At 42.3% G+C, this 23672-nt stretch overlaps 1 protein-coding gene across 1 annotated transcript; it reads right to left on the bottom strand.

Moving 5' to 3' along the window:
- Positions 1-832: 832 nt before the first annotated feature.
- LOC114851185 (sodium/potassium-transporting ATPase subunit alpha-1) lies at positions 833-21986 on the bottom strand. The gene is made up of 23 exons (XM_029142838.3): positions 21765-21986; positions 12641-12754; positions 12108-12167; positions 10673-10774; positions 10488-10589; positions 10090-10203; positions 9587-9721; positions 9167-9284; positions 8773-9041; positions 8377-8685; positions 7488-7622; positions 6976-7171; positions 6679-6854; positions 6398-6534; positions 6039-6189; positions 4798-4966; positions 4537-4691; positions 4252-4375; positions 3469-3614; positions 3248-3378; positions 2946-3047; positions 2696-2787; positions 833-2510 (listed from the first exon to the last, which is right to left on the bottom strand). Exons 1-23 carry the CDS (start codon positions 21774-21776, stop codon positions 2482-2484), a joined length of 3078 nt encoding a protein of 1025 aa, XP_028998671.1. The 5' UTR covers positions 21777-21986; the 3' UTR covers positions 833-2481.
- Positions 21987-23672: the final 1686 nt, after the last annotated feature.

Raw genomic sequence — 23672 nt, 5'->3', positions numbered from 1 at the left:
AGTCCATTAGAAAAGATTGTTGCTTAGAAAAATATATATAGTTTATATATATAGTAATATATATAATTTATATAAATATAAAAATTTAGTATTTTACTTTTGGTGGATGCTGTAAATTATTCTTAAAACTCCACTGCAGATGCTGCAAATGCATTGACATCTGGGATTAGGAGTCAACCATCTGGAGAGTGAAGCTATATATCCTGTGAAATTACATAAAATGCAGTTATGAGATTTATGCATTTGTCGAGTGAACAGACTGTGAACTTTTCAATCTGTGAAACGCACTGTATTCTGTTTTACCACATATTGAACAAAAGGTTTCGTCAAAATATCTTTTTATTCATTGTACTGTATAGCATTAGTGTTATTAATAAGAAAACCTTGAGCATGTCTTGCAATAATATAAAAATAAAAACAATGGCTTTCCAAGAATTAACCCTAACCCTAATTAAGAGGATAGAATGATTTCTAAAAACCCTTTTTAGTGGTCTCAATGTAGTGCTACATTAAGCACATCCACAGCAGGAATGATATCAACTGCCTGAAAGCAGCCGGCTGATAAGCCTTTGCCTTGCTCTGCTGATAAGAAGCCTGCTCATGGTCTGAGCAGGTCAAGCACACCAAGGTGGCAGCATGGTTTTGAAGTTGGCATTTAGAGGCACACAAATTAATTCATGAGAATATTATGTTGAGGTAGAAACAGACCATTGCTTTGCCCATTATTAGATAAAATGTTGCATGTAACAGTATGTTGTCGTATCATTTCGCAAAGATAAACTCTCATGGGGTTTTATTTGGCTGCAGGGAACACGTTACTCGTGTCAAAAGGTATTTCTCTGAGTTCAGTTTATTTGACAAGGAGAGTTGATCACAAACAACAATTAATGATTAGGTTTCCAGAGTCAAGTACTATTTAATCATCCTGTGTTTATTGAATATAAATCTAAATCAAGTTTTTAACAGAAAGAAAAAAATACTAGAAGTGCACCAAAAATGTTTTGGATACAAAATATAAACTCCCAGAAAGTAACAGTGGTGGAAACGGAACAGAGATCATTTACTAAAGTTGAAGTAAAACATCTACTGCAGTGTAGTCGTGTTACTGCTGAAATGTTACTCAAGAGAAATCAAACATATTTGATGTAGTGAAAGTCAAAGGAGGTTAAGATATGATTGCATTATATTTATCACTGATTTACGACATTTATCACTTGGATGTTTCAGCTGGTAATGATGCAGGTGAACACGCCATATTCTCATCCAGTCTGTATACTTTGGGTTATTACTACATCCTGTTGAGTGATTTCTGCCCGTCAAGGTTTTGAAAGTTATCAGACAGTTAGCACATGTAGTGTGTCATGGGCTCGAGTAGGATTTCGGCCTAAAAGATGGAAATGCTCATGCACAAATTCAATTCCAAGTGGACTTAAGTAAATGTACTTTGTTGCTTTCCACCACTGATTCCATTCAAACAGTTACTAACTACAATATTTCCACATTAAGGTTTCTGTTTGAATACCTCGTATGTACTAGTACTTTGGAGTTACCAGTGCATCCTTGAGAAACGGGCAAGAGAGAACATTGAATGAACACAGTCCATAATAAGGTCCATAATCCTTTGTATTTGTGTAGGATTGATTAATTAAGACTAAGCATGGATTTTCCTCTACTTAACTGTAATTAGGGTGATCCCACGTGCTAAAAACAAAGGGGAGAAAACATACATCAGTGTCACATTTGTCTGTTTGTCACTGTACCACAACCAGCAGGAAACCTCAGCTCCGGTCACCTCATCTAGTGAATCATTTCAGTCACTTGAGAGTTACCTTAACGTCATTTCTAACAACCATCTTCATAGACTTTAATAAAAAGCATTGTTACTATTAACATGTAAAGGCAAACAATAAAAAAAAAAACAATTCTGGAATACAGCATATGGCTCATTATGTTTGTAAACATGAGCTCTGCCAGGGCGGCGTGTTCGTTCAAACGAAGCAAAAACAAATGCCAAACACAATGTCGGTACACTTAAGTGTGTCAGATACTACATGAGATCATTTGAGACTTTTGAATGGAAAAGCCAATAGTAAGGCAAACAATATGATCCGTTGAGTTATGAACATGACAAATGAGCACAGGAAACTTCTGTGGGACCTGACTCGAGCGCATTTTTATTGAATGTTTAAGAGTTAAAAACATGTATAAAATTGGTCCTGTTTCAGAAACAAGGCACGCATAGTCATGTCATTGTTCAGTGTTCATATCATTACTAGCATTATCATTATCAGCATCATCATCAGCACGTTCCATCTCAGTATGTCTAATAGTAGTATCAAGCATTCCCTAATATAAAAACAAGTTCCAATTTTTTCTTATTTTTCCACAAAAGGTTAAAATTTTATTCCGAGCAGCAAGACAATATTCATGCAATGAACGGGTGTGGAGGAGAAGATGCGAGCTGACCGGACTGATGGGTCTTTAATAATAGGTCTCGCGTTCCACCCAACCTAAAACAAGAAGAAAAACAAAATTGGATTTAAAAAGGTAACTTCTTGGGAAGTGTACAGAATTGCACTTTTATTTTGAAGTTTAAAAACGATTCATCTGAAACCACAGAGTTGGAGAAAGAGGCAATGTGTAGAAAAACAAGCAAGCAGAAGGGGAGGGACATAGGAAGGGATTGTGGGCTCACCTCCCGGGCTGCGTCGAAGGATCAGCTTACGGATTTCATCATAGATAAAGATGAGCAGGGAGTAGGGGAAGGCGCAGAACCACCAGTTGGGCCTGAAAAACACATACAAGAAGGAGATGAGAAACCGAATCACAGCCCCAGGCCTGGATGAGCAACATGCGGTATGTGGCGTGAGCATGGGTATGGAGTCCGATAGATATGTGCATGGCTTCCAGGTGGGTGTTGAGGTGAGCTTGTGCGCTTTACTCACTTGAGTGGGTACATCCTGAGGGCAACATCCATGCCTGGGCAGTAGGACAGGAAAGCAGCCAGGGCTGTCTCCTCAAAAAGCCCGAAGATCAGGATTTTGTTCCTGAAACACACACAGAATAATTATTTAGACGTTTGTCTTGTTTAGAGCTCCATATCCTGTAAATGATAAAGCTTATCTGAAGTCTCTCCTAGACTAGAGTATACTGGCTAAATTGGCATGTTATTGGATACAGCAGCTGTGTCAGTAAGGCAGTTATGTTGTAATGAAGTTCACAAACATTAGGGTGTTTTTCCACTCACTTCATGCCCTGCTGGAAGACAGAGTTCCTCCTGGTCTTACAGATGATCAGATCAGCCCACTGCACGATGACGATGCTGGCGAAGAAGGCCGTGTGGCAGGTGAACTCCACGATCTTCCTCTGCTCATAAGTCTGGCAGGCACACATTTCAGGAAAAGTTACGACCAGGTGGTGACCGTGGCAGCACAGCCTTTATTAGCGGCCTAAGTGAGTGTTACTGACCCACTGCTGCCCGTAGCTGTCCTCCAGGTCATTAATGTATTTATTATCCCAGGACACACGGATGCCCAGCAGGGTGGAGGGCAGGAAGCCGTTTTCAGCCAGAATCACAAAGTAGGTGAAGAAACCTGCCAGTGCCTGGATCATACCTGAAGGAAAGGAGAGAATGAAGAAAAGTCAGTTCATACTGAATGTGACACCAAACCAGGCATCGGTAAATGCTTGACTTGAAGTGGAGGTCTTAGGTCTGAGAAAAATAAATCAGTAATTGCCAATTTACTGCCGACAGTAAAAGTGATTCATTCTTTGAAAGCAACATCTGGGAATTTACAGTCTTAATAAATATAAAAATGACTCAATTGTCTTCAAAAACATTTTATTTTGAAAAGCAAATTAATGAATTATTTTAGTAGTATAAACCACATAATAGAACTACTGCAGCATAAGTTGTTTTGTTTTGATTGAAAGTCATGGTGTCACGTGGTGTCTAAATCCAAACTCCTTTGCTTGTAGTTTGCTCTTATAAGGCAGTTCCAGAATATTCAGGAGGGATAAAACCTATTCTGGGCCTTATTACCGAAGAGGGAAAAATCAAAAGCCAGCTGCAATGCTCTGTCATCACTCAAACACAAACTCACACACACACTATCTGCTCTATCAGTACAAGCCTATTTTAGGTGCATGCCACTCAGCCACTTCTCCTGGACCACCCAGATATCAAGTTCTCTTCTAGCAAAATCTATGAAGAATGCACAGACAAAAGCCACTTTGTATTTAAAGGTTTACCAATTTGTCCATAGGCTATGCTGATGAGCCTCTCGTTCACCAGTTTGTCTGTTTTGGGGTTTCTGGGCTGTCTCTTCATGATGTCGCTCTCAGCTGCTTCATAAGCCAGCGAGATAGCAGGCACCTGGGGCACAAAACACAGCGCTAATCGATGAACAGATTGACAGAACAGTTTTATTTTGCTAAATCTTCTAAATAGACAATCAGGCTTAAAAGTATCAATTTTGCTTTATTGATTTGGGATTTTGGCTCCACAGTATTAAAGACTATTTGTGCAATCTTTACCATGTCAGTTCCCAGGTCGATACACAGGATGGTGACGGTTCCCAGAGGCAGAGGAATGCTGGCAATGATAAAGAGGAGGAAGGGGGTGATCTCAGGGATGTTACTGGTCAGAGTGTAGGCGATGGACTTCTTCAAGTTGTCAAAGATCAGACGGCCTGTTGGAAGTATGACACAAATATAAATGTTGGATTGGCTCTATAACAAACACTAAAAAACAACAAGTTGCAATTACTGTAAGCACTACGAAGGAAATCATTTTACCTTCTTCCACACCGGTAACGATGGAGGCAAAGTTGTCGTCCAGTAGAATCATGTCAGCCGCCTGCTTGGACACGTCGGATCCAGCGATTCCCATGGCAACACCAATGTCAGCCTTCTTCAGAGCCGGAGAATCATTCACACCGTCACCTGTCACGGCCACAATGGCTCCCTGCAGAGATGGGAAAGGGAAAATGTTATCAGAAACAATAGTGTGGAAATCTAAATCAGATGTGGACTAATGTCATGACAGTTACACTTACAATGGTCAAAAAGTATTGGAACGAATTGAAAATTAATCAATCTGTTTCAATTTGAATAAATAAACTTCATACTTCATAAGTTCATCAAGTGGCGTTGTGATGATAAAAATGGCAAGAGTCTACATATAAAGTGTATTTATTTATTTACTTAACATAGGGCAGTATTACTTTCTGCCATGTTCACCAATATAAGACAAATCATTCTGTGCTACTTTAAACAATGGAAGGTTTCCTCCCACAATCCAGTCATATGCAATTATGTTGACTGGAGGGTCTAAATGGTCCAAAGATGTGTGAGGGTCTTCATATCTAGTCCTGTGATGGATGGAGACCCACCTAGCACCCAATTGTTAGCCAAGATAGGCTCCAGCACACTCGCAACACAGTTCTGAAGTGAGCTCAGTTCACAAAATGAACTCAGTTGAGGAGCTTGAAAGATGAAGATTCAACAGCATGTCACCATAAGCCCCCCCCCCACTCGGCACATTTAATTGATTTCACACTTTATAGTGAAACCCAATAAATGTTAGTACAGAAATGTTTCATTTTCTACAGAAAAATAATGAATAAAGGATTTAATTTATTCTACATTAAATTTACACTAGCCCAAGTATGTTGATAGGTGTCAACTCTGATGAGATAATTAACAAAATATAATAAAAGAATAACTTCATGATCCACACCACACAAAAAACTGCTTGCTCTGCCTACTCATGAACTCATGAATATTCATGTGTGTGGGTGAGCTCACAGCTTGACAGATGTTGCATTTGATTATTCTACAAGTTAGTCATCAGACCAAAGCAATAATCATAATGGGAATTAGTGGATTGCATATCAAACATCCACTCATGCATTTACATAATAAGATGCAGTCACATGCTGTGTTAGACAAACCGTAAAATTGGAGTATAAACACTTCAACACCTTCAGTGTAACTCACAATAACACAGATTTTCATTTGCATTGTCTTGGTTTTACCTGTCTCTGGCAGCCCTCCACGATGATCAGCTTTTGTTGTGGGGAGGTTCTGGCAAAAACAATCTCAGTGTGGTACTTCAGGATGTCATCAAGCTGTTCTGCGGTCAGATCCTTCAGGTCCCCACCATGGACGACACAGGCCTTGGCGTCCCTGGAGGGAGTCCCAAGATATTACATTAGAGGGACCAACCTGTTACAGTACTTAACACATCTATTTACATACCCACAAAAGTTCAGTATATTGATGTTTAACCTAGCAAAGATAGTAACACCACCATTCAAATTCTAAAGGAGAGTGCTAGGATTACTATTTGTCTACAAACAAAAAAGTCCCAGAACGTGGCTTGCAACACTGGTACCTTGGGTTGACTTCGTTGATTGGGATGTTCAGACGTGCAGCAATGTCTTCAACAGTCTCGTTGCCTTCAGAGATGATACCCACACCCTTAGCAATGGCCTTAGCAGTGATTGGATGATCACCAGTGACCATGATAACCTGAAACAGACCAATTTGTTTATTATGTTTATTTATTATTCTAATGAATCGACCCATTCATTAATTTTTACAGTCAAAATTGGAAATGGGAAATGTTAAAAGGGACAAATAAAAATAAAAAATAATAAAATTAAATTTTTATACCTTGATCCCAGCACTCCTGCATTTGCCGACAGCATCAGGCACAGCAGCACGAGGAGGGTCGATCATGGACATGAGACCAATGAAGCAAAGGTTCTCAGTGGGGAAGTTCACCTCATCAGTATCAAAAGCAAAGTCGTCTGGAAATTGTTCATCAGGTAGGTTGTAATGACAGAAACCTGGAAAGGACACAACATTTAAACATTAAAAAGGTCCTCAAGTGTGCGCGCTTGTGTGCTTATTTGACCTTTAGCCAGGATAATTAATATATTAATTTAATTCCCAAGCAGCAATCCTTACCCAGGACTCTCTCTCCCAAACCACCTAGTTCCAGATAGGCGTTCTGGAAAGCGTCTTTCATCTCATCGTCCAGAGGCTGCTCTTTGCCCTGCATCATGATAGTAGAGCAGCGGTCCAGAATCCTCTCTGGGGCACCTTTCATCACCAGCAAGTGCTTAGACTCTCCCTCAGGCAAGGTATTTTTGTGAATGGAAAGCTAGGAGCACATTGGAAAAGACAACTGGTCAGTTTTAAACCTCAGCTGGACAGTCCATTTATAAATTAGTTAACACACAAAATGTTCCTAAAGGTCATACAACACTTTAATATTATGAAAAGGTCTGGTGCCAATTTTGTTGATTTACTGTCAGGGTGATTAGCCAACAGCACCACATTAATCGTTTCAGTAAGCCCATGACATTTCTAAGCAATTAAAATTAAATTTCTAGAAATTATATCTCCATACGGGCAGCTGAGCACAACACAAGACACCAACTTGTTTCCACAGTCTAATAATTACAGATGAACTATACCTGGTACTTGTTGGTGGAGTTGAATGGGATCTCAGCAATTTTGGGAGTTTTCTCTCTCATTTCCTGAACTGATCCACAGCAAAGTTCAATGCATTTCAGCAGAGCCGACTCAGAGGCGTCACCAGCTACATCTCTCTGTGTGGGAAGATCGAGATGGAGTACATTAAATACTAATAGGCTTTAATTAACCAGTTATTTCCGACTTCATAAGGAAGTAAGAGCAATCAGGAATTAAAGATTATCTACTTGGAAAGCTTGATACGACAAGAAAATGTAAACTTATTTACCATTATAATCCACTGGGTTAACCTCATACTACTTTTCAAACTAAGACATATGGAGGGAAAAATAAAAGGCAGTGAAATGAAACTACTGATAAAACTGATCTCTCCTGAGAGATGATGCATAATTTTTGAGCCCCAGTTAATTGCAACGTCTCTGCAGACAGGCAAAATAATGTCTGTTACGGTATATTACTTTGTGCAGGCACAGTCAACTGTGCAGCAGACATTAGCCAAAGCTTAACCTAACAGTTTCATTAAATGTCATTATTTGAGCCCCAAAATAATGTCAAGGTTATAAAACAACACGCTGCAATAAGTTTTATATAAACACACTTTCATTTGCAATCAAAACAAGCCCAGTGACTCACTGTCAGTGACTAAGACTTTTTTCAGTCAACAGATTGCTGTGAAATGTGACAGTACATGTCCTCTCACTGCCAGACCACTGGAAAAGCAAACACAGAAGCTTGAAGCTGACATGCTGCTTTCAAAGTGATCTATTAAGTCACTTTCGAGTTTTGAAAATATAGCTGTAGCATCATCTAACAGCTGTTAGGAGGATGCCTGTATGTAAACCTAAAAGGAGGGCAAAGAGTTTAAACTACCTTTAGAATGGGAATATTGCTCTGCTCAGCCAGGAAAACGGCACGGTTGCAGAGTCCAGCAATTCTGGCCAGAGCACCCCAGGTGGCCGAGCTCCTGTCAAAGGAGGTCCCACTCTGGTTCTCGGTGGTATCAGCCTCGTGGATCTGGTTGTCGAACCACATGTGAGCAACGGTCATCCTGTTCTGGGTCAGGGTGCCGGTCTTGTCCGAGCAGATGGTGGAGGTGGAGCCCAGAGTCTCCACAGCTTCCAAGTTCTTCACCAGGCAGTTCTTCTTGGCCATGCGCTTGGCGGTCAGGGTCAGACACACCTGGGACGGCATTGTGTCAATTAGAGAGCTGGGAACCATTTTGGGTCTGATATTAACATTCTGAACACCAGAACCAACAGGACTCACAGTGACAGTAGCCAGGAGACCTTCTGGCACGTTGGCGACAATGATACCGATGAGGAAGATGACGGCCTCTAACCAGCTGTATCCAAGTATAAGTGAGAGGATAAAGAAGGAGACGCCAAGGAAGACGGCCACACCTGTGATGATGTGGATGAAGTGCTCGATTTCGATCGAGATGGGGGTGCGTCCAACCTCAAGTCCAGAGGCTAGTGTGGCAATACGACCCATTACCGTGCGATCTCCAGTGCTGATCACAATACCACGAGCAGTTCCTGGGGAAATGCACACGAGTCATTTATTTTTCAACAACAGAAAAAAAAAACTCTCAACAGTCTCTGAACTACAGATAAAATGCAGCCCTGTCTTTGAAAGGCTTAGATGTATCCTGTCATCAAACCTTCAACACAGTTGGTGGAGAAGAAAGCGATGTTCCTGGTCTCCAGTGGGTTCTCATTGGAGAAGTCAGGAGTACGAGTCTGTGGCTCTGATTCTCCAGTCAGCGAGGAGTTGTCCACCTGAGAAATGAAACATCAACAGTGAATGATGTCTAAAAGAATAAAGTAAGGAAGAATAGAAGAAGTAAGGAAGAAAAATCTATGTAGAAAATGTCCAAATAAAGAAAAAAAACATTTTCTCAGTAGCTAAAAAGAAAGTTTCATGAAATGGCAAATTTAATAAAACATCATATAAAAAACAAGGGGGCACGTGGCATAAGGTAACAATGAGTGAATAGATTTAAAAATGATTTTTCAACGGATTCCTTACTGAAAACATGGGTGCTAGACAGATAAAAATATCTTTTGTCATGAGTAAGCACCTTGCAGCCATGTGCTGAGATGATCCTCAGATCAGCAGGGATCCTGTCTCCACCTTTCACCTCCACTAAATCACCAACAACCACCTCCTCGGCATTGAGGCTCTTCTTCTCACCGTCACGGACGACCAGGGCTTGCTACAAGTTGAGACAGACAGCAAAGTAGGACAAAAGAGAGTATGGAAATAGTCACTTAATTGTTTGTCTTTTTAAGCTGCTTCCACGGCTTGCATACCAAATGCAACCTTTACAGAATAAAGAAAAGGGTCTTCATTAATAACCTCTAAATTATTCAACAGAGCTAATAAGATCCAGATGTCAAGAGGACGCTGTTGTGTTTGCATGGCAAAGTGAGAGAGACCTTGAATTAATGTATTATAATATAGCTGACGTGGTAAAATACTGACTTCAGTGTAGTGTTACAGTTTTATCTCAAGTTATAAATTGTGTGAATTAAATGAAATAATGAATAAGCCATAGGGGAAAGTAAAACATGCGACACACACCTGTGGGACCAGGTTCTTGAAGGAGTCCATGATCTTTGAGCTCTTGGCCTCTTGGTAGTAGGAGAAGCAACCAGTGATGATGACGACAGCAGAAAGCACAACACCAAGATACAACTGTAGAGAAGACAACATTGGATTATAACTCCACAAAGTATTAAATGTTGTTAAAATATTGAGTTACAGGACAGATGCATTATTTGGATCTGACATTCGTCTTAAAAAGCATTTCTTTATTTCATACGGATCACATGTGGGAAGTTAATCTCATATTTGCATGACCCTCACAAAAGTGTATTTTGAGACAAGAGCATCGATGGCTTATCATAGGTGATTTGAAATTAAAAATGGACGTGGGTTGATGTCACCCATGTAAATATTTATGCAAGACCTGCACTTACGTTATCATTTGCAGGCTCCTCCTCCATTGCAGCCTGGATACCATAGGCCAGAAAACAGAGGATGGCACCGGTCCACAGAAGCATGGAGAACCCACCAAACATCTGGAGGAACGAAAAACCAGGCTAAGCTTGTGTGTCTACAATGTAAGTAATGACATATATATAGCGTGCAGTATAAAGCTAACCTGTTTGCAGAATTTGACCCACTCTGGGGTGGTGGGAGGAGGAGTGAGGGCATTTGGTCCATCACGGGCCAGAATCTCAGCAGCCTTCGCACTAGTCAAACCCTAAAGGAAGATACAAATTCAGTTACATTTTTTGATGAACGTCAACAGAGCCTATCATCAGAAAATAGATGTGATTGGTAAACAACTCTGGACAAGCTAAAGTGGCTATCAATTAAGTGAGTATCAATTTCATATTGATAATTTCATAAACTTATTTTTAAAACACAAACATGTTCGCAAACCAACCACAAATGCAGACACACAACCGCTGACACAAATTTAAGTCCTGGGGGAGTGTAGGTGTTGGTAGTTGCCTAGCAACACAGCATCAACAGATGAACAAGACTACTCTCCCGACAAGCTGGCAGCAGGAGGAAAACCCAGGATAGAGAAGCAGGAAAAGGTGAAAAAGTGAAGAACAGTGAAATGAGAGGCCAATAGAATTGTAGGAAATCAGGGCATCTGCAGCACATACATTATTCACGAGTGCTGCAGACGCATGCATGTGCACACACACACACACACTCCATGAGCTTGGAGACCCCAGTTTAGAGACACTGATTAACTATTCTCCTTGATCTTTCCTGCATGACTGGGAGCACATTTGCATGAGGAGACGGGGCTAGCTGAGTGTGTGATTTAATGGGTTGGGGGCTGGACGCATATCTTAAAGACCTAAGATTATTGAGCTTCAAACATTTTACCATCCGTGAGCAAACAGGTGCATACCACAGCTCTCTTTGTTTCATGTCTTTTTAGACTGTCAAAGTTTTAATGAGCCCATAAAAAAGGTGCTGTGTGGCGCCAAAGGTAAAATAATCATTTCAGTATTGGTATAAAAAGCATGGAAAACTTTCTACCAATAATAAATATTAGAAGCTAAAGCAACAATCTATTGATCTATGTTCTTTCTCCATTTGTCTTCATCCACCTTTTTTCCCTTGCAACCTTCTCCCTCCTACTCCTCCTCCTGCAGCGGCTGCTCTTTCACTCTCTTGAATGGTCTTTGTTTAATGAACCCTAAGAGTGTTGAGCCAGTAGTGGCTGATCACACCCTCAATGACAAGATTTCTACCCACTCTGAACAAAATCTTCTGTTCAATCCATTCATCAACTGAATGTCAACTGTCAGACTGACGAGAAAAATGGCAGTTGGTGTCAAACAGCAGCCAGAGCGCGGATGATATTTGATAATTATTTGAGCTCTGTGATAAATGAGGACAATTTGGTAGAAGATCTAAATCATTAAAAAAAGTTTGGAGTCAATCATTGCAAATTGACATGTCAGTGTGACTTTAAAAACTACAACAGGCGCATTCAAGATGCTGTACATCACAAAGACATACATTGATGCAGACATACATTATGGCACATTTCCATTAATTTCACTTACGTTGGTGAGGTCTGTTCCGTATTTGCGATTGAGCTCATCCAGAGTCAGCTTGTGATCATCCTGACAGGACAAAAACAAAAAAATCAGAGTGACATCAGTCTAATGTTCATGTGCATCTTCTGCATGTGTGCATGTTATGTCAATATGCTAAAAGCCAGTGACATTTACAGTAGATTTTGTGCTGACCTTCCATGTCATTGTGAATACTGTACCTCTCCAAAGGCACAGCACCATAAACAATCACACAACAAAGATGATAAACAGCAAATGACATTAAAGATGATAAAGAGCAAATGACAAGAAAGTGCAAAGAAGGAGATAGAAATAGACAGTGAAAGACTGTAGAAACAAGAAAGAACAGACAAGATAAAAGCAGCTTCCAGGAATCTCCCGTTTAAGAATTCCAATTTATGAGGAGAGAAGGCAATAAAAAGGAGAACAAATACAGTTGACACAAAGAAAGGACACAGACAGTCAAAGGAAAAGGGCCTGAGGAACCACGAGACAAAGGAAGGTGAACTTCAGACACTCACCATGTCCACTTCCTTTTTCAGCTCATCCATATCCTTCTCTTTTTTCTTCCCCTTCCCCTTCTTCTTGCCACCCTGCTCGGAGGTTGCAGCCAGCTCATACTGCTCGCGTCCTTCCTGCAGATTTGAGAGGAAAAAAAAAGGTAATTCAGTAATTTCAAGAAACACCATCATTGACTATGTACGGCAGTCCTGGTAGAATGGGCCCTTTGAGCTGTACAACTTAATACTAAAGATAGTTTACTCATGTTCAACTCTGGTCTAATAGGGAAAAATTGCATGATGATCTCTGACAGTACTGCAGCTTTGAAGAGAACTGTATAGCACTTTCTAGCTGACGAACACAATGCAAAACAGCTTCTGGTATCAACCATCCTTCAACTTAATAAAATACTACAACAACAACCGACAGAAGAAAATGTGACATTGTGGCCCCTGCGTCTGCTTTCCATCCATTTAACAGAATACACTTAAATGGATACCTATGTGGAATGCCTGGCCAAGGGCTTAAATCAAAAGTTGAGCCTTTTAGGATACAAAACTGCATTTTGCTTTTGGATATTTTGGTAAAGTATAAGGATACACTGCAGCGCTCTGTGGGAGTAGCAACCCCCAGGTTTGGAAACACTTTTTTCACTAGGCCTTCTGTCATAACGTTTGTAAACCATTCCATGCAAAAGAGGTCTACACCTGACAGTGAAGGTTTGCATGGTAACAGGAGTGACAGCCCATAAGTAACATGCTGAATAGTGTTGAGATGTTCCTGATGCAATGTGAGCATGTCTGACGCCTGATGGGGACTTAAAATGCCAGTAGACATTTAGTCATGCTGCATCTTTTTAAGACGTTATGTGGGTCAATGCAGATAAAACCAGATAAAAAAAAGGGAATAAACACAGCTCTGCTTAACTGAGGGAACGGTGGCCCACATTGGAACCGCAACAAACACTGACAAAAAAACAAGTCACCTCATGGTTGTCACAAACTGTTACAGTACTGGAATACTGGAAGCCTGATCAGATAAATATTTTCTTTAACAGCCCTCCATGGGAAACCACTTTTTTGGAATTTGGAAACTCTTCAAAGGCCTTTTTTGGGGATGTTTTGCTGAGAAAGTTGCCATTTTCTAATCAGTTGTCCATCTGTTTCAGTTCAGTACTATTACTGTATTGATTTTATTAAGGGTAATCCACATACGAGTAAAATCCAGCATATGAACTCACCCACAACTACAGCAGGTTTTCAGAAATAGACAGGATCTTAAGCCAACTTAATAAGTCACCAGTTGCAGCGGATCTTTCTACAAGCATCGCCGTGCGAGCAGTGTGACATTTTGACTGTCTCCCACTGAAAATGAAACCTAAAGGGAGGAGCAAGTGTCATGTGGTTTTTCAGCAACGAGACGATAAGCACATGGCGGGACAGATTAGGCTGCTGGGTGACACTAATTTCACTTGTTCAACACCCACGGTCTGAAATAAATCGCGTCACTAATTCAGGGTTAAATACAGAGCTTTATTCATTCACTAAACCTAACCTCACCAATTAGGTACTTCACCCAAACCCCAGAGTGGAGCAATAACCCAGCCTGGAGTCAGTAATAACACACAGGGACATTGTTGATTGTAACTCAAGGCAGGTACACACTTAAGATTGCATCTGGATCCCATAAAAACATGCACAAACACAAATATGAGCAAAACTCTTAAGTTGCAATTACAAAAACAACAGGAAAGCAAACACTTCAGGTAAAGCAATGTCCTATATTCATGACTTGACATCCCCTATCTCACAATCACTTCTGGCTCAGAGTGACAGCCAGCCTCTCCTCTGTCCTCTTCCTCCACTGCTGTCTCCTCCACAGACATCCCCTCTCATTATCAGCAGCCACTACAGCTGACGGAGCAACAAAGGCGAGGGCGAAGATTGTGTCTTCGAGACGGCTGTAAGCCAGAGGGTGTGTGAGACGGTGACAGGGAGAAGGTGAGATAGAGAGGGAGAAAAGTAACAGAGACAAAAGAGAAAGGGGGCGACGAAGGCGACGCTGAAATGAGATTTCAAAAGCCTAAAATACACTCTTTAGCAAAAGCTGCTTGGTTAGTAGATAACCTGCCAAGATCTATGGAGGAACAATAGCAGTATCAGTAGCAGTATCACTTACCAGGTAAAAATGTTTAGGTTCTGTATGTATGAGCTTATAACAAAGGAGGAGAAACATGAGTCTGCATGCGTTTCAGGCAGGTAACAGGAGATTTTAACACCAGAGGCCAACACTGATCAGCGGTTAAGGAGCATCTATAATTCAGCACAGTACAGGGATCACAGGTGTTAGCATGTTATTGGAGAGAGAGGTGAAGGTGGTTGGGGGGGGGCACTAATGAGCCATTTATTGTCATCTACCCCAGTGTACAGGAGCCATTTTGAACTCGTAAGGTGATTTTGTGGACGTAAAATGACCCGAGTGTGCTTCCTTCACACCACTCTGACTAAAGATAGATATCCTGCACACAGGCCCTGTCATGGAAACATGTAACCAATATTGTTTTTCTACTGCATTAGCCTTCAAGAGTTCCCAGGGATCCACCAGAGCCGACTGTGTGATCCAAGCGCATGTTGTTATTGTTGCCTGAGCCCCCTGGCCAGCTAAGCTGGGAAAACAGTGTGGTTCTGGATCACTGCGGCCAGATCTTGGCCTCTGGACCTTTGTGGGCCCCAGCGGGTCCATCTGGCTTCAGGCATATAACTCACCAGCAGTGATGCCTGAACAGCCTGATCCATTCTTAAAAGCAGACTTGATTCCAGCAGCCGTGATGAGTGCTAGTGGTTACAGTTTCTGACAACATGTCAGAGTCTAAGATGTACAGTATTTGTCATCTTAGCTGCTTATTCCTCACAAGCTGACGACCGACTCGTCAAAATATTGATATGCAAAGCTAATACGACAGTTCTAGTCATCCACCTTCAGTAAATTGAATAATTGCCGAATACAAATGTTTTTCCCCTTTAAATCTCTGGGTACTTTACTTAATTTATTCTAGAATTGTTGTTGATTGTAATTAACAATCTGTACTTATCGTGTGTGGACAGCCGTGCATTTGAAGCATATCCATGTGATACAAGCAGAGCTGTTAATTAAAATACCTTTCTTCAATAGCAGCCTAACAATACATAGCACTTTAAATAACACAAACACTTACACAAAAGCCAAGATGACATTGAAGCCTGTTAAATACGCTTTCATTTTTAGGTTTGCATTACAAACATTACAATGATCTTTGTGTGGTCAAACAACCAGACTTCATTGACTTACTGGTTACTGGTTGGTGCAAACAGACAGGAACTAACACCCTAAACTCATAGCAGTACCTGTGTGTGTGTGTGTGTGTGTGTGTGTGTGTGTGTGTGTGTGTGTGTGTGTGTGTGTGTGTGTGTGTGTGTGTGTGTGTGTTTCCCCTTTAGGGGATGATACCTTACTTTAACAGGAATGACGGATCAAAATCTTGTGGTTTGTTGAAATTAAGGAGCAATACCTTTGCACATTCACTTAAGCTCTTGGGGATTTTGTCAGCTAACTTGTGTGACTCACGCTGTACAGCAGAGTGCATCCACATGAACCACAATGTGAAAATTTGTGTCAGCACTGCTCTCAGAAATCACAGACACCGATGCACTTACTGCTCCTTCAAGTAGCATCTTCTGGGACTGTACATTGTGCTATAGCTTGACTGCTTTACTTGAGATACTAAGTTGTTTTGGATTTTTTCATAAGAGTTAAATAATATTACAAGTTAGCAACTAGAATTAAAGGGTCTGCCAAGTGCATCAACATCTAAAGCAACATCTGGTCTTCAGACGCCAGTTGTTTGTTCAGATAGGCAATAAATTAAACATACAATGAGATGTTTTTCTATGAACTATTACTACTAACTACACAGTTATAGTATTTAGACCCTCCAGGAGCCACAGGAGAAGGGAGTTGGTCAACTTTCAACTTGGCATGATGAACATCTTATGGCTGATTACCATGTGAAGCTAAAGAACAGTAGTATTTGACATTTGTAGTAATTTTCACAATGTTACATCCCTAAAACCAACACTTTGTATAAAAGGTTTCACATCAAAAGGCAGTGTTGGCCCAGAGTAGACAAGAAAGCACAACCTTGAGTCACAGAATTCAAGGCCATAAACAGCACCCTAAAGAAGTTATGGAGATATTAGGATGGGGGTTTGAGAGAATATACTGGGAAACGATCAAAGTAGGGAGAGAGAACAAAGTTATAAAGGTCCTCACTTTTCTTTCTTAACTTTGAGGGCACAGAAGGCACAACTGGAACAAAGCACAAGAGCGGCAAAGCATATTTTCAGTTAAAAACAGGACTGTCATGGCCTCTCTCACTCACAGACGCTGACTGGACACAGAACAATAGCCCTTTGTGCCACTTCTATAAAATCTGTGTCTCATACACAAAAGGTTCAGAAGTCTCTTCATATGACTGCAAAGACCTCCAACATGTGGGCTGCTTTGTTCAGTGTCTCTGCTGGACATCCTGCTTTTTTTGATGTCTAATTATGTGTGGCCAAGCAGCACAACCCTTCTTTATTTTCATTTTTATTTTGGATGTTTGTAGGGGAGGTTTGCAGCTAAATTTTATCATGTTCTTAACGCAGAATACAGATTAGAAGCGTTGACGTCAAGTTCAGGAATTCCAGCGTTCGCTCGGAGCCCGATGAATGAGAACATGGGTGAGAAAGACTGAACAGAATAATCTAGTCTGTCTAAATAGGAATGAACTTCTCTCCTACCCCTAAAAAGTCCAACCTCTTTCTCTCTTTGCCTGCATGAAAAAAAACACCTTAAAAGCTCAAACAGGCATCGGAATAGAGCGTCCGGTCAAGCAGTCATATATTTTAAAGTTAGGTTTTTATAGGCTGACTTGAATTCCTATGAATAGTCTTTCCAAGTGCCAGGGTATTTTGCCAGATACACAAGCTGTTCATTCAACTGTGCCGACACACACAGGCTCCTGGGACATTGCCCGTTGCTACCAGCGACTATTGCCACACCTCTCAAAGTATGTGTCAATGGACACAGGGACCCTCCCTCCTTCCCTCCCTCCCTCCCTCCTGTTCCCCTCTTCCATTTCTCTCCCCTCTTTATTCCTTCATTTCCTCTAGCAGCCCCTTTTCCAGTTTAAACAGTGAAAAGAAAGTTTGTTTAATTCACACAGGGTCATGTTTAACACTCCCTTCACGTCCTGTCCAACTTTCAGCTTTGTCCATGAAGAACAAAAGTGAATGAATCAATGGCTTTCCTTGTTGGAAACCTTTATGGGCACCTCTTCACTGCAAGGCTAAGGCACAACACTACTGAAATGAGCTGTACAAACTGTCCCATATTTAGGGAATATAAAACCGTAAGTATAGTAATATTTGTTTGTATAGCTTTAGTGTAGACTGAATTTATACAATAAAACCAAATGCTGTACACTGAAAGTGAAATTAAAGTTGATTGAATGAATTAACATGTGAATCAATGATCTTTTCACTTTCAGGCCTTAGCCCCACCAACTGCATGTTGCATCATTTCCTCTGGAGAAGGAAAAGCGGAGCAAGCCACACGTGTTCCTTGTGTCATGTTAACAAGGACAAGCTACCCGGTGGATTTCAGCTACAGTACGGCCTGGATTACAATGCGTCTCCAAGTGCAAATAGATCTTTTCCTTGCAGGAGGCTGCGCATATAGAGAACAGGCAGAAGAACATTGTACTCCCAAGTTTGTTATTTTTAAGACCAACGTTCCACTTTCTTCCGAGCAATGGGCACGCAGTGAAGGTTCAAAGTGCTGCCAGCAGAAACAAATTGCGGGGCTCAAGCTGCTTAGCCAAACAGAGGCAAAGGCAGAGCAAGCTGGCGTGTGAAAGAACTGCAGAAAAAGAGACGGAGGGAGGGAGGGAGACAGAAAGAGAAACAATAACCAGAGAAAGATGAGAAAAGCAAAGCAAAATACAGCAAGATGAACGTCAATACGGTAAGTTGAGCAAGGTGCGAGAATGATGCAGATGGAAAAAGAGAGCCAATGATAGGGAGTGTTTAAAAAAAAAAGAAAAAGGAGAGAGAAAGAAGGTGGGAGAGAGTACTCCATGTTCTGTCACAACAAGGGGTGGCGTGTGACAAAAGCCCCAGTTAATACGCAATGACTGCCGAGCGGAAAGAATGTTAAATCCTCAAAGAGAGCGAGAGAGAACGAGAGATAGAGAGAGCGAGGGAGAGCGAGGGAGAGGGGGTGACAGAGAGAAGGACAACAGGTACAATGAGAAAACAAGAGGGAAGCAGACTGTGAAGAACGCATGTGAAGCAGTCGCTGGGGTGCCCCTTCGGCTGAGATCAGGGCTGACATGTCGGCGACGTCGACAGTGGGAAGAAGGGAAGGAAAAATAACCAGCAGCGCTTCAGCATCTCAAACGTGATTCCGACTGACCCGCGTTCTATCTGACCCACTCGAGAGACAGTCGAATGTTTGGGGAATTCACTAACTGTGTCAGCTACTCAGTCAAATTAAAGTACACCCACTGCAAAGTGAGCAGAATCCTAATAAGAGACCTTTTGTACTTAACATACAATTAAAACTGTTGCGAGGAGACAATCTAAATACATGAATGAGTGGTACTCCAAATCCCAGATGTCATTTACTGGTTTAATCCCTCATAAGAGGCTCAAAATATACACTTTCCCAGTTCACTAACCCTTTAAAGAGATAGCAGAGCGAACTGGGCTCAAACCTGCGTTCATTAAGAAAAAAATATATATCACTGCTGCTCTAATAATTCCGAGTTAATGGACACAAAAGGTTGACTCGGCTAAGATGATTAAATATTTATCTGGACTCCTCTCCCGTCGGTCCCCTGCGAGTCCGACAGCTGCCTCCCACTTTCTGCTCCGCACCGCTGCCTGCTTGACTAGTCAGTGGGCACGCCACGGTGACGGCAGGTGATGCGTTATTGGGCTCGTGTTCCTCACTTCTCCTTGCACAATGGAGTTCTACGCATAAACGGGAAAAATGGGAATCGTAGCCGCTTCCAAAAGGCAGCAAACAAATGCTGAGATTTCGGTTACACTTTAGAAGTGGATCCATTTTCTGCCCCGCCCCAGCCTCCCCTCTCCCTCCTCTCCATCATGACTTGGAGCCAAGTTGCTCAACGGTGGCTATGCGGCAACTGGTGCCTCTTGGCTCCCCCTAATATCATCCCCCACCTCCCTCTTTCGCGCAATCAATGGTCCGCTCGCTCCCCTCGGCTCACTTGCTTTGTGTCTGTTCATTGCAGTGTGCTGCGGATGCGATGGGAAAACAGTGAAACGCGGGAAAAGGGCAGCAAAAGGGTAATGTCATATTAGACATGAATGGTGAGTGCGTGACCAAAACACGAGGTGAGGGTCTTCACATACCTGTGCTCCATCTCATTGCCCTATTATGACAAAATAACCTCTTCTCCATCCCATCCTTAACGCCACCTCTCTCTCTTCGCACCAAGAAAGCTATGTAGTGGCGATTATCTCATCCAAGTCTAGCTATCTGTCTGTGCCAGAGGAGAGAGGAAAGGAGAGAGGAGAGGGGATGCAGTGGAGAAGTGGAGGGAGTTTGGATGGGGGCAGGGCATGGCTTTCATCACATATGGAGGAAGGGGGGAAAAAAACACAGCAGCAGCAGCCAAGAAGCTGAGGGAAGGGAGCGCAAGCACAGATTTTTAAGCCTGTAACCGCGCGTCATGGAGAAAAGAGGAGGAAGGATCAGAGACTGAATGAGCTGCTCTGCTTCACATCTCCTGCCAGATCTCTCTAAGTCCCTCGCTCTCTCTCTCCCTCTCTCCATTTTGCTCCCTGCGTCAACCTCTCCAGTCCGTGCAGGCTCAAACCTTATAAAGAGGGGTTTGTGTTGTGCAGCGTTGCAGGGTGTGGTGACTACTGATATTTCATACAACGGGGTGCGATTCTGTCCCTCGCATTCAGAAAATGCCAAGTGTGAGCCTAAAAATAACACAGTGATGGAGAACAATAACAGACGGGCTGCTGGTAACAGTGGCGGGTAGGAGGCTCAGTGAAGCATTGACGCTTTTGACACGAGAAGCCATATCGAAATGTCACATTCTCAGTGAAAGCGAAGCCAGAAAACAGCTTTCAGGCCACGCGTGCGATCTGATCACCTTTAAATGCAACACAACACTCAATTACTAATTCCTTCATTCAAACATCTGCTTTTGCCTCACACTGGTGGCGTGTAGTAAAAAGCACACATTGCATCACACCGCCCGACAAGCGGCCACGCTCCGAGCGGCTCCTGCTAAAAGGTGTCCAGCTGTGCTTTTAGATAAGTTGCAGATAGCTGCTCGCAGAGCTCCACATCTCCCAGCAGAGCAAAAAAAGGGGGGTTGGACGAGAATACCCAGAATACACAGCTGTTCTCGACACTACTACAGTACCGCAGCTAACGGTTGGAACTAGCTAACGGTTTCTGTCTAAAGGGCGAAATAACGGAATACTTCCAATATCTGGCAGCTGGCGAGTACCTAGAGTACAGTTGGCCGCGGAACTACTTTTGGACCCGAGGTGGGCTGAAATAGAGTGTGAAATAACCTCTCGCAGCCCTTCAAGGAGTGATTTTCCCAGTTCAAACGGGTTATTTCCACAGCTGCAGCGTCGCAGCTAACGCGGTTACACACTTTCAATAAATAATAATAATAATAACTTTGACAGTCGAGGCGTTGGAGAACATCCCCTTACGTAACCGGACCCCGAGCCGTTTGAAGGCGCTGACAAGCATCTTTGTGAGCGATGGAAACTTATTTGTGAGGAGCGTACCCCCCCCCCCCCCCTCTCCCTGTCAGAGTGGAGACATGAGAGGGGGTCTCGCGCTGAGCTGAGGACTGAAACACGGAAGTCCTCCGTGTGCTTTCAAGCATCTTTGACAGAAAAACAAGCATTTTCTTTAACACATGTGATTCTCCTCCTCCCCCCAGTAACAGCATCGATTCAGCAAACCACTTGTTTGAATGATGAACTTTAAAATCCAGCATTGCTAGCTAGCCGCGTTAGCATCAGGAAAGTCTAATAGAGGAAAAAAAATTATACTCACTCCTCTTCCCATGGTCGCTATTAAAATGTGGACGCCTTCCCACTTCAAGTAAGGATTGAGAAACAAAAATCCACCTTAAAAGTATGTACAGTAAAAATGTTAAAATAAAATAAAAGTCCTGGATGTGCTCGCTATTTTTTTGTGATTTTTAAAATATATTTTCTTCAGCACGTGTCACTCCTCCAGAACACACATCCGAGCTCGCGAGCCGCCACGGCAGACCCTCCAATACTTATAGACGGCGTTTCTTCCATTGTGACGTCGACACCGTTCGCCATGGTAACCCCACGGATGGAGGCGGGGCCTTCTTCATTATTGGGCGTTTTTCTTTTTTTTTCTTTTGCAGCATACTATGCAGCACACACAAGACACACACATCGTTACCAGGGATGGATAATATAATACAGACAGTAATAAAAGACAGATGTCACAAATGAGTTATTAATAATTGTAGCAATTTTACAGCTAACCACAAGTATAACGATAGGAGAAATTATGCAGCTTTAAATAAAGAACGTAATAGTCACGTTTTGGGCAGATTATCACGGGTTAATTGTAAATTGGTTGTTTCATCAAAACCCATTTGGAAAAGCAACAATATGTAGACTTACCTGCTGCCACTGCTCTCAGTGTCACTCATACAGTAGTTCAGAACAGCAAATTGTTGCTTTTCCATTTTCATTTTTTAGCATCAATTTTTGGCTCAATTTAAACTTTATCTGTGCTGCCCTTCAGGCACCACTCGCCCCACAGTGCCTGAGTCCTGATTCAGCTGCACCTCACTCAGCTTAGCAGCTGGATTTCACACACGCCTTATTCCTCCTGCTGTTTTGACAAGGTTGTTGTGTGCTGATAGTGAGCAGCCAACTTCGGGAGCCTTTGCTCTGTGTGTCCAGAGCCGCAAAAGCAGATTTATCTGTGCAGCCCAATCATCTGTGGTATGGATTCACAGCATCACTTTATTCTAGCGTCGACCAAACCAAATGTAATTTAAGCAACAGACAAAGTCTATGTATCATAATATGGACATATGATATGTTTTCTGATATAATTCTTGAGTGTGTCCCCTTACATTGTGGACCCCATCTCTATTCTTTTTCTCATTATGTTTCATACAGTGCTGTTACTGGGCTGCAAATATTTGCCAGTCTTAGTCCCTGCTTTCTCCAGGATGCTCCCTGACCCCACACCTCCCTGCAGAGCTGGAAGCTGGAAGGTGGAGCACCGAGGAGGGAAAGGGGGGCGAGGGGCTGCTCTCCATGCAAACACCGCATTTATTGCAACGCCGCAGCAATGCTACCGCGTTTAGCTGCACTATGCCTCTGCAGTAACGCCCTTGTGGCCATTTGCATCTGTTCCAGGAGCTCTTAAACCCTTTCATCCCTCAACACAAATGAGAGATTTAGTCTTTTATCCCTGGATATTAGCCTCAAACCAGAAACATACAGTAACTTGCTTTGGATGGACAAACAGAAGAAGAAGCCCAGTGCGCGAGGGATCGTGCACACATTCCCAGCATCTATCTTGCACATATCGAAAGCAAAATATAACAGAAAAATCCAGATTTCTAGTTTCTGCATTGAGTGAACGCACTGCGCTTCTGTCTATAGCCTTAACCAGCTCTATCAGCAGCCTGTGATGGATCACATTTTGAAAGGGACCTCTTCAACAATGAAGTGGACCCGGGCAGAGAAGATGAGCCCATCATTGCGGTGCTATTGTATCCTGACAGGTAGACTGTGTCAGTCTCTGGTCGTCTCCCTGTGTATTCTAATAGATCTTATCTATTCGCCTAGAGAGAGACACTCTGCACCGGCTGACAAGATAAGGCCACGATAGATCAAGCAGCGATCAGACGATTTCACCGCGTGGAGATCATCTTTAGCTTTTTCCACACTCATACGTCCT

This window comes from Betta splendens, chromosome 2 (assembly GCF_900634795.4).
Source record: "Betta splendens chromosome 2, fBetSpl5.4, whole genome shotgun sequence".
Lineage (NCBI taxonomy): Eukaryota > Metazoa > Chordata > Actinopteri > Anabantiformes > Osphronemidae > Betta > Betta splendens.
The sequence above is the reverse complement of the archived record's forward strand: the minus strand, read 5'-3'. Positions and strand labels throughout refer to the sequence as shown.